A 12,503-nucleotide genomic window follows, 5' to 3' on the forward strand; every position below is an offset into this window, starting at 1 on the left:
CTACGGGAGGCAGGGCTTTCTCGGCTGGGGCCAAAGATGGCCAATAGACAAGCAGCACATCGTCGGCTCTTCGTCGTTGTCAGGGTATGGGAGAGGGACTGAGAGAGACCTGGGCTTAAGGTCGTTCGGGAGGAGGGCAGCGTCTGGGTGGGGTTGGCTTCACGCCCATCAGATGTGACTGACAGGGAGGGACTGCAGCCACCTACTCGGGGAGAAGCTCTGCTGCCGTGGCGGACATCTTGGGCAGCCCACTGACTCTGGGGGCTGCAGCCTCGGTGGCAGAGGGAGGCCGTCAGGGGTGGGCTGTGGTCTTTGGTCCTGGCAGAGCCTGTCAGCACTGGGGGAGGGCGGGGCTGGAGGGACTGGATGCTGGGCCTCGGGGATGCCTCGCCAGGTCCGGACTCGGGTGGGGAGCCTGTAGGGGGAGAGACTCCTGCCTCTCAGGGATAGAGGTGAGGGGAGGGGCGCCTCACTCTACCACAGGGGTGGTGGGTCGAGCCAGAGGTGGCCCCCTTCATCAGACAGCCCTGTCGAGCACTGCCTGTACTCCTACAAGGGTCAGGGAAGTGGGAGAGGTTGGGGGAGCCTCACCTGGACACCGCAGGTACTGGAGACAGGGAGCAGGCACCCGTTGGGCCGTCCCTGTGGTCGTCGCGGCTCCGGCAGAGTCTGAACTCCTGCCATAGGGCTAGAGTCTCCTTCCCCTGAGACGTCGGGAGGAAGAGGTCGAGCGTATTCTCTCGGCTTTCACCACAGCTCCGGTGGAGTGTGCCCTCTGTTTGTCAGGAAGTAGACACCTGTCCCTGGGACATTGGGAGGACGAGGTCAGACGTACTCTCGTGGCTTATGCCACAGCTTCAGTGGTGCGTGCCCTTCTTCCATCGGGAACGGTTCTGCACCTGCAACATTGGGAGGAAGAGGCCGGGCGTACTCTCTCGGCTTTCACCAAAGCTCCCGTGGAGTGTGCCCTCCATCCGTCGAGGTAGGGGAGTAGCAATTCTAGAGGCTCCTCCTGAGTCCTCAGTCAAATAGGAGGCCGATCCAAAGGACTCAGCATCCGAGGGTGTGCTAGCTTGTCTTTGCAAGTCCCACCTCAATTCTGGTGAGCGTAACCTCTGCTGGAGAGTAGTGTACTTTCCCTGTACACTGCTGAGTGGTCCGGCTGCACGGAAGAGGGGCACCGAGGCACGAGGGACATATGTCGTTGATGCCGGGATGTCAGGTCAGGTAAGTTAGCCCCTCCGTCGTCTCCTAGTGGGGTGGGAATCACCTCCTCACTCTCTCATCCTGGGTTGGAGGTATCATGTTCACCCCGCCACGCGTGCTTTTCAATTATTATTATTATTATTATTATTATTATTATTATTATTATTACAGCTGTTTATGATAAAAGTCTGCCACAGGTATTAATGAAGCAACATTATGTGGATAGGATGTAGGGCTGAAACAAAGTAAATAATAACTGACACTATCGCCCATTTCACTGGACAGTTAATATAAAGAAACCCTTCTTTTCTTTTCTTTCTTAATTTCTATAATTTATATAATGTATCTCAGTCTACACTGGAAGTTGAAATGTAATGATAACAAAGATTCATAATTTTCCCAATTGTTTTGCAACTATTGGAAACACACACACACACACACACACACACACACACAACCTCCGTCATAATGTCAAGGCTTACTTATCTTACGTGAAGTTCATAGATTTGGCGATGGCCTCAATAAGAGCGTTTTCGGCGTTGTAGCCGATGATTTTCTCTTCCCCAGGGTGGTCCGGGTCTTCAACCGTCTCAGTTTTCTCAGTGCCAACCACGAGTCTGGATACTATCAGCCTCGGTCGATGGACAAATCTAAGCAAGGGATTAGTTACATAAAACTTTGTTACCACAGTCGGCTTTTCACCTGACTCATCCGTAACCCCTTTGACATTTGTTGATGGTCAAGTGTAGTCAGACTGAAGGATAACTTTGACTAGCGACCAAGGAGATTCCTTCCTTCCACAAAACAATGTTCATCGAATTTCTTGCAACAACGTCATAGACGGATTGTGACAGGCTCATTTCCCTTTGATGAAAACAAACTAGTTAAAGTCTAACACACACCCTACTGTTTTTACTTTAATATGACTTAATGTGCTTTATACCCATCTTGATTGCTGAGGTGTTACAATAACGCTATATGCTAGTCATAAAGAAGTGCTGTGTAATGGATGTATATCCGTATCATCGTCTTATTTATACCTGACCTATGTGAAATAATCTATATAAGGACATTCCTTCGCCAACGCAATTGTAACCAAAACTTTAAAATCAGACTGCAGTTTTCAGGCTATACCATGACAAAACCCATAACAGTATCAGTTTTTCATCAAAGATCATCAATGATGGTCTTAGTAATAACTACAGTATATCAGAGAGAAAAGGAAAGCATTTATTTACATAATTTTAACAATTATTATTGTCAGACACAAAAATAAATGAAGTCCTATGAATTAGTTTTATAGACATTAAATAAAATCCGCAAAATTTTCCTGTCTCGCATTGTTAATAACACCTAATAAAAAAATAATCCGGGATTCACATCTGGATCAGGATCCTCCACAAAATCTATTAAACTTTCTTTTGGCCAATGGGCATCCCCTCGAGAGAATTTCATTTAAATTTGGTTGTAACCTTTTGAGATATTTTGTGGATAGACAAACAGGAAGACACCAGTGATTACATAACATCCGCAAAACTTCCTTGGCGGAGATAACAGCACAATTCAGAGCAAGGCACAAACCTGTCATTCACAATAGCAAAAACACAAAATATGTATCAGAAGCCTACACTAAACTACTGCACTGTAGCTACGCAATAATATTCGTAGTCACGTACACACATACACACTGTATATATATATATATGTATATATATATATATATATATATATATATATATATATATATATATATATATATATATGTATATATATATATATATATATATATATATATATGTATATATATATATATATATATATATATATATATATATATATATATATATATATATATATATATATATATATATATATATATATATATATATATATATATATATATATATATATATATATATATATATATATGTACATATATATATATATATATATATATATATATATATATATATATATATATATATATATATATATATATATATATATATATATATATATATATATATATATATATATATATATATATATATATATATATATATATATATATATATATATATATATATATATATATATATATATATATATATATATATATATATATATATATATATATATACATATATATATATACATATATATATATATATATATATATATATATATATATATATATATATATATATATATATATATATATATATATATATATATATATATATATATATATATATATATATATATATATATATATATCAGTATATATATATATATATATATATTTTTTTTTTTTTTTTTTCATTTTTTTCATTCATTGCCAGACGCCATGTATCCTAAACGGGGTGGCCAAGGGCTTAGAGTTAATTGTTTTACAGGGAGGCACTAATCCTCCACCAACCCCACTTGACACGTAGGGAGAATGAGCCAACAGCATCTGGTGTTCCCAGACGGTCACCCATCCAAGTACTAACCAGACCCAACGTTGCTTTATATATATATATATATATATATATATATATATATATATATATATATATATATATATATATATATATACAGTTTTTTTGCGAGGAGGAAGGAAGCACAGGCCGAGCTGCAAAACGTTCCCTCCAAAAAAAAAAAAAAAAAAAAAAAAGCCAAATTCAAGGTCCATTCATTTCGAGATGGCTGGACACACTGCGTTTGAAAGACCGGAGATCATAGGAAGAAGGAAATACAGACAGAGGGAGACGGTTCCAGAGTTGACCTGTTGCATAAATGAAGGGCTGGGAGTAACGGTTAACTCTTGCACTAGAGAGTTGGACAGAAAAGGGATGATCAGAAAGAAGATTGTGATAGGAAATATGCTTTAAATTTTTTTTGTTAAGAATACACTTGAAAACTTTTGAGACACAAGATATTAAAGCAATTGGACGATAGAGGGTTGGGAATGGTCACCCTTCTCTGAGACTGGCTGAATGAGAGTGATCTTCTAGCAAGAAGGAAAGGTACAAGTTCAAAGACAAAGGCGAAAGAGTTTACCTAAGCAGGGTGGAAGCACTGAAGCACAGTTCTTGAGGACAACAGGAGGGACTCCAGCAGGCCCATATGCCTTTTAGCACTGAGGCCTGTGATGGCAGAAAATACATTAGTTGAAGAAATTTTAATGTCAGCCATGAGGAAGTCAGAGGGGGGAAGTGATGGAGGAACAACACCAGAATTGTTTAACCCCTACACCGAGGGCTTGTTTACCAATGACTTGCGTGTGCCGCGGGGTTATTTGGGCTCTGACAGACTCTCAAAAAATATTTGCCAAAAATCAGTTATTAGTCCTAGAATAATAAAATTAAATATGCTTATGGCACATACCTTCAGCTTTCTCCTGGAATGATTGTTGAGCCTTCGTCTGTTACCGTAGGACTTGTGGAGACCTCTGAAGTAGGGTAACGAAGTCTCCACTTTACACTTCCCGACAACCCGTAATATGATTACCACAGCCAGATACAAACACTATAAACACTATTTTACAATTTTCAAGTAGTTTGGGATCCATACTAAAAAAAAAAAAACACTGTGAAAGCAATGGAAATTACGAGCGCGTCTGATCGTCGCACTGGCACTAGTTCGCTCTTAGTAGTCTGTCATTTATTATTCATAAAACCCCTCACACTTTATATTTCTATAACTATATAACACTTATATATATCTACAGTCTTTATTCATAAGTTTCCTTCAGTAGTATTAGTTTATTGTCACTGTAGGGATTCAATTTCTTTCAGTAAAATACGTAGCATTCACTTTCTCATCCTGTATACTGGCATTGAGAGTGAATGTCACTTTCATCTTCACTCTCATAACTCATAGCATTCAGATATGCTAGAGTGAAACTTTCACTTTCATTACTCCTAGGGTATATACTCGTATTCTTATAATACTACTCATTTACATTTCTATTTACGTTCTCTATTTTATTTACGTTATTTACATTTCTATTTTATTTACACTGTGTTGTGCACTGTCACTTGAAATAACTTATAAAACTATTTTCCATTGTTCACGTATATTTACATTCATTACTTTCACTTGCTGTTTACACATTATTTACACATTATTTACAATTCCACTTGCAATGTTTTACTCAATAGAAAGATCGTAGTCACTCTTTTATCAATTGTCAGCCCTTTACCTCTTTCCACACGAGGTTTAGTAGGGGGTAAAGGTCACAGGGCCATTTGCATGGGGGTGAAAAAAGGCCTTGAAGTCAGCAAGAAGAAACATACGTACTCTCGCTTCGGAAGTTGAGAGTAACCTGATAACGGAGGGCCAGCTGGAGGCCTGCTAAGGGGTTATTCAGAGTTACCAATATTACTTCTTGAAACAGCTAAGTCTAGCACTGATATGATTGGCAGGAAATCTAGACAATACATTATAAATTTGGTAGTTCCAGGTGAATGTAAATATCACTTAGGCTTCTCCCTTCCCTCCTTACGTGTATATTTATTTCGAAAATAGATTAGAGGCCTACTTAGGAGATATATATTCAGAGCTACCAATGTTAGATCTTGAAACATCTTTGTTTAGCACTGATATGATTGGCAGGAAATCTAGACAATACATTATAAATTAGGTAGTTCCAGGTGAATGTAAATATCACTTAGGCTTCTCCCTTCCCTCCTTACATATATATTTATTACGAAAATAGATTATAGGGCATATTTCAAGGGGAAAAAAACAGCGAAAATTAGCGAACGAGTGCACGTGAGGTGTTGTCAGGTGATAATTAGCCAATTCCAGGTGTTTGGCACTCTCACTTACCTTATTTCTTTCTTGTATATATTATTTGGTATAAGAATAGGACATAGGGCTTATTTCAATGGATGAAATCAGTGAAAAATTCCAGGGAAGATTTACTTAGTGTCGCACGGCCGGGCAGGCGAGAGGATAGGGTAATGGAGGGGGGGTAGGGAGGGGAGTCAAGAATGGGGAGAAATGGCTAAATTGTCAACAATGGATGGGAGTACGGATGAGATTAGGAGTGCTGACTAGTGTTGGACATTGGCAGTACTGATAGATGATACAAGCCCCCACTTGGAAGCCCGGGTGAATTCAAAATAACACAGAATCACAAAAGCGACGCCCCGCGGTATGATCCCTTGCTCCCAAGCGTCACGAAAGTGACGCCCCGCAGTTAAGGGGTTAAGGTGGAATTGGAGGAGAAAGTCTGAGCAAAGAGATCTGCTTTATCAGTACAAGAAATAGCTACAGATCCATCAGAGTAGAAAAGAGGAGGGAAGGATGATGAGGTAAAGTTGTTAGAAAGGTTTTTGGCAAGGTGCCAAAAGGAGCGGGAATAATTCGAGTTGGAGGGTTGAGGGCATTTAGAATGCATGAAATTATTTTTAGCAGAGCGAAGAACAGACTTAGGACGATTCCAGGCAGAAACATAAACAAGATGTGCTTCAGGGATGAGTTGGCCCAATTCTTGTTGCAGACAGCATTTGAACAAGCGTGATTAAACAAAAGCATTCTTGCATTAGTCAAGGATATGAGAAAGGAATTTTCGCTTTTATGCCTGAGAGAATAACCTTTGTAATGCGCAAGACACACTCAGATGGCTCCCAGCCATGGAAGCAATAATCATTCCAGGAAAAATCACAGAAGTACTGTTCAAGGGCCTCCCCATCCACAACTCCAAAGTGCCACAGACGACTTTTCTTTGGAGGGTCCACAGGCCATACCTGAGCGATAGGGCTGGTTAAGGTATTAAGGCTATGATCAGAGGAGCCCAACAGAGAGAAAAGATTAATAGATTAATAATAGCAGAAGGATTAGTTGCAAGGAAGAGGTCAAGTATGTTGGAGCTCTCTCCAATGCAGTCAGGGATACGGGTAGGGTGCTATACAAGCTGCTCTAGGTCATTAATCCGCCCCATCCCGACGTTTTCTGGGCAGTGGTACGCCCCAGTCCCGACATTTTTGGACCTTTTTTTTTTTGGCTCGAACATCCGCTTTTGGTGAGAAACATCGAAAATTCATAGAGAAATCGCTCACCTGAGGTTTAAAATACTCGATCTAGGTACGAGTACCTCCTTACCTGACTTGGTTTTCTTATAGGCTGGCACCAAAGAAAACGAGTTCTATGGGAGGGTAACTATTGTATCCACTCATAAACAGTATTTATTTATTTACTTGGTACGAATTTATATGTAGTACAAGAGTATATTGGTTTTCAAACAGTAATATAGGCATTATAAGCATTGTTTCACTCACTAACTCATCACCATTCATGACCTTTTTTTCCCACATTACCTGATCATCATTTCTGACTGTTTCTTCCTCCAATGCTATGTAAACTTTGTTCTCCACATTGTCATCGATTGGGGAATCACTCTGGCCCTGAATGTCTTTATTGGCCAGGTCACTGGTAACAGGTGAATTGCCGAGACAATGGCGTGCAGGGGAAGTGGGAGAGGTTATGCGGTGTAAGGCATTATCCCTGCTTGGCATCTTGTAGAGGAATAGAGGAAGGTGTCCGTGTATACGTGCCAAAAATCATTCGCGAAATCACTTGCGAAAATTGAAAATTGTGCAAATTAGGGACCTTGCAATGTTGCCGTGTTAATTCACGTCTCCAGGATATGAGTGCACATCATGTGAGGACGTGAATTCACGTCTCCAGGAAGCGGCGGGTTAAGGATAGAAAACATGTAGGCTTGTTCACCAGGTGGATCTGTGAAAGGAGAGGAGAGCCAAACGTGGTGGTGAACACTGAAATCTCCTAGAATGGAGTTTTCAGAGAAAGGAGAAATGAATAGAATCTGTTCCATCGTAGACATAAGGTAGTGAAAGAATTTTTGATAGAATTAGGAGATAAGCAAACAGTGCAGATATAATTAGTCAGAGAATAACAGGAAAGCCGAAGCAAGAGAGTAGAAAATTCAGAAGAATTGAGTTCAGGAACACGAAAGCAAGATAGGTCGTTGCATACATATACACAACATCCAAAGTTGGCTTTGAAATGAGTATAAAGTAGGAAGATACAGAAAAGGGTTTGCTGTCAGTTGCCTCAGACAGCTGAATGTCGGTAAGGAGGGGAAGGTGAGCTTTAGAGAAGAGATGGAGTTCAACAGAGAGAAAGTTAGAGGAATGGCCGAGAATGTTGCAGAAATGAAGAAGAAGTAAGTCAGACAGTGGACCCAGGCAGCTCAAAGAGTCGTTACTGGGAGAGGGGCGGATAGTGGAGGCATTTATGGTCCCTACCCCCTTGGGGACTCCGAGGCATGGTATGAGTGAGCTATTTTCCTTTTTCTTTTTAATTTTGAAAAGAAAGTGTAGTGTGTACTGTGCATGTAGATTGGTGTTGACAGAGAAACTTGTATTGGAGAGCATGCTGGCCTACTCTTTGTGTTACTGAAAAAGTTCAGCGACGGGGGATGGTCAGGAACTAGTCCCGAGGGCTGATGAAACGGGAGCTCCAGTTCTCCCTGTCATCAGTTTTCGTTCCACCTTGAGAGTACTGCCCTGCTCGACTGATGCTACAGTCCACTCCTCTTACACACACACACACACACACACACACACACACACACACACAAACACACACATACACACACATGCACACACACACACACACACACACACACACACACACACACACACACACACACATATATATATATATATATATATATATATATATATATATATATGACCATTTGCTTTAGCTTGAATTTATTGCTAGCCACAAAGAGCCGTCGTTCTCTCCTGATTCTGCCACAGAGTTACAGAAAATGAGCTGCCATAGGTCGATAACTGTCGCCTTGTTAAAGTGAACACACTGTACAATAACTTAGAATAACCACGAGTTTTTCGAAATTATTTACGTGTACCTACTTGTAGAATTTATCTGGATAAAATGGAATGCGTGCTTTCTTAGTTAATCCATTACTAGACGACCAGCGCGCCATAGTCACTGGAGGGGATTCTGGAGGGAAGTAAGGATGGTCCAGAAAGACATTCATTCTGAAATACATACAATAACCTTAATATCTTTAGATGTCTGCATTGGTATATTGTTTTTCTCTGGCCTAAAACTGCCATCTTTCCAGCTTGAATGCTGAGGTGTAACAGAGGAATAACACTGGAAACTAATACTGATGGCGAAAAAATGCTACGAAAATAATCCAGATCCCAAATACCATCTATTTGTACCACACAGATAGTGAAGTAATTACAGTAGAAAGAGGACGTGAATCTGCGCCAAGCTATGGTAAATCATGTAAATAAATGAAGGGTAACACACAAACGACTGAGCATTTCAGTTTAAGATTTTTTAAAGTTCTCTTAGAGACATTATACCGAATGGTAGCACACCTTACACCTCACAAACTCCAAACAAGTACTGAAAGACAGTGGCATAATTGAACAAATTTACTGTTTCTATAATGATAAGACAATACAGCCAGACGCAGAGGCGTTTCCATGTAAAAAATTAATATCTATCTCTGCCTTTATTAAGAAGGAATATTTGTTTTTTAGCTTATCACCGGCTTTGACTACTTCTATAATGTATGCTTTTGTTGTGTTAAAATCCTGCTGTATACAGTCATATTTGTTCTTCAGGAGTTTTTCTCTTTTCAGAAAAGGAAACTTATGGATTCTCTTGTTGTTCAAGAAATTATAAGTAATCAAGGTGGTTACTCATCATGGGGCAAAGAATATACTTGAACATCATCTTATGGCATCTAGTATTCACAGACAATAGCTCGTAAGAGTAAACAAAGGTAAATGTTGAAAGGTGGTCTTGTATTTCTAAATTCAAAAGGAGCTAATGAAGAGGAACCTGTATAAGACAGTACTTTATCAGCTATGGAATCGGTAAGGTAATAACACATGAGAAAGTAGTGCTAACCAAAGGTATTCATTAAGAGAACACAGAGTAATCTTGTGTATTTGTGGACAGGATTTGAATAAAATTTGCAGTCTATTTGGATTCTGTGCTTCAGAGCTTACTCAATTTCCATCCTGCTCCACCAGAAACTATCTTTTTTTACCTAATTAGACAGTGGTATTAATTTGTATAAAGCTTTCTTTATTGTTGCGATTCAGAAATCAGTCATACTGATTTCTTTCACAGCTATTACACATATCATGGATTTGTCTTGCATAAGGCACAATCTTACAGGTATAAGAGTAGTTAATGAGAAGGTTGTCAACAATGTATTCTCTCTATCTGTCTGTCTGTCTGTCTGTTTCTCTCTCTCTCTCTCTCTCTTCACACACACACACACACACACACACACACACATATATATATATATATATATATATGGCTGTGGCTGACAGGAAGCATGAGGTGTCATATGAGACCCCTGCTCACGTATCGCTCAAATAGTGTCTCAGAAAACGAACCGCGAACTCCGCTTGGTGACTGGTACTTTATAGGCCTATTACCCGGAAATTACTGGACCGTTTCCGAAAATGTTGGTACCAACATGAAGTGAAATTATTACCTTATATAATGTTAGTAGGGTATAAAACTACTGTGACTTTTACTATTTATTGAAAATTTACAAAAAAAAAAAAAAAAAAAAACTGTGGGGACAAAAAGTACGTTCCACTTAGAGAGGCCCAACCTGCGAACTGAAGATCCAGGAGTCTGATTGCAGGGCCATGCAGTGGGGGGTGGGGGGATGAGGCTCTTTGGTCTCCCACTGCTATACGTTCAGGGCCAACCACTGCAGAGTTCTTTGGGAGAAGAAATTATTATTTTTATTTTTTTTTTGCCAAGAATCATGGTCTTTTTACGTGTTGCCTAAAGGGCACCTAAAAATGGAGGGATCTGCATGAAATTTGGTAGGCTAGTACCCTTATCATCCATCATCACACAGACATTCCCCAAAATGAAATCGGAATTAGTTTCACGCCGAAAAAAATGAAATATGTAAACCCAACTTTAGGAGGCCCTAATTTTTTTTTACTATTGTTCAGTGTTTGACCAAATATTTCAGCCCAAGCCCACTCTAAGACCACTCTAAGACCACAGTACTTCGTACATGACAGGTAAGTACATCATGGAATGACAGGTAAGTAACATATAAAAGCCTGGTCAGTACTTCGTACATGACAGGTAAGTACATCATGGAATGACAGGTAAGTACATCAGGGAATGACAGGTAAGTAAAATATAAAAGCCTGGTCAGTACTTCGTACATGACAGGTAAGTACATCATGGAATGACAGGTAAGAACATCATGGAATGACAGGTAAGTACATCAGGGAATGACAGGTAAGTAAAATATAAACGCCTGGTAGTACTTCGTACATGACAGGTAAGTACATCAGGGAATGGCAGGTAAGAACATCATGGAATGGCAGGTAAGTACATCATGGAATGGCAGGTAAGTACATCAGTGAATGGCAAGTAAGTAAATTATTGAATGACTGGTAAATAGGACAACTTACTTAGCTGGTTTGTTAGCGATGTACATCCTAAACGTACAGGCGAGATGACTGGGTTGTACTGGGGTGGCAGGACAGGGTGGCACTGTGGTGGCACTGTTAGGTGGCACTGAGGTGGCAGGACCAGATGGCACTGCGGTGTGAGACGGTGTAGATTTCCATGGCATACTGTATGCTTACGACTTTTCCTCGATGCCCTGGAAAGACTTGTGGGGGAGTGTGGTGGGGGCATTTTGCCCTTGGATGAAGCGAATCGGGAGGCTGGATCAGTGCATGACGTGGAGTCTTGCTTCGGGGTTCCCCGGGGGTGGGGGGCTCAAGGGGTAACTGCTTGGTCTTCTGTGATTCATTGAAGGCCCTGGGCTGGAGGAAGGTCCTGGTAAAGATTCATGTAAATCCTACTGGATTTGTTCAACTGCCAGAGAAATCCTCGATCTTGTTTGAAACTGTGTGATTGGTTCATCGGCCTCCTCGTCGTCGTCATCATCAGAGTAATCGAAGTCCAGTCTTCTAAACTTCTTGAGGGACAGTCTAATCCTCCTCCTCCTTTTTCTGCCATAAAAGGACCCCGGTGATTTCCCGTACAAGGTGTCAGAGGAGTTGCTTGATGGCGTTGATGATGGCCACGTCACCCCAGGCCGGCTGCCTGCAGTTCTGCCACTTCCTACTGGTGACTCCTCCTCTTCCCTCACATCCTCGCTCTTGTGAATAATCGGTGTTGTGGTTTGGGTCTCACAGTCGCTGCCGCTATCATTGGAGAATAATATTCCGTGTATATCATCATCACTGACCCCCCCACGTAACATTGTCGAAATCTGAAAAGTGTGGAAAAAGCAA

General features: G+C 40.5%; 1 protein-coding gene across 1 annotated transcript in view; it reads right to left on the reverse strand.

Annotated features, from left to right (window-relative positions):
- The window catches only part of LOC145402685 (glutamate receptor ionotropic, delta-2-like), a 58,800-nt gene extending 47,105 nt beyond the window's left edge, over positions 1-11,695 (reverse strand). The window contains exons 1-2 of the mRNA XM_080274659.1: positions 11,670-11,695; positions 1,698-1,856 (exon numbers count right to left, since the gene is read on the reverse strand). Of these exons, the coding sequence (XP_080130785.1) occupies positions 1,698-1,856; positions 11,670-11,695 (185 nt within the window). The remainder of the gene's footprint in view (positions 1-1,697; positions 1,857-11,669) is intronic.
- Positions 11,696-12,503: the final 808 nt, after the last annotated feature.

Source organism: Coenobita brevimanus, chromosome 58 (genome assembly GCF_032717465.1).
Source record: "Coenobita brevimanus isolate Jiangsu-jjx chromosome 58, ASM3271746v2, whole genome shotgun sequence".
In the NCBI taxonomy this organism is placed as follows: Eukaryota; Metazoa; Arthropoda; class Malacostraca; order Decapoda; family Coenobitidae; genus Coenobita; species Coenobita brevimanus.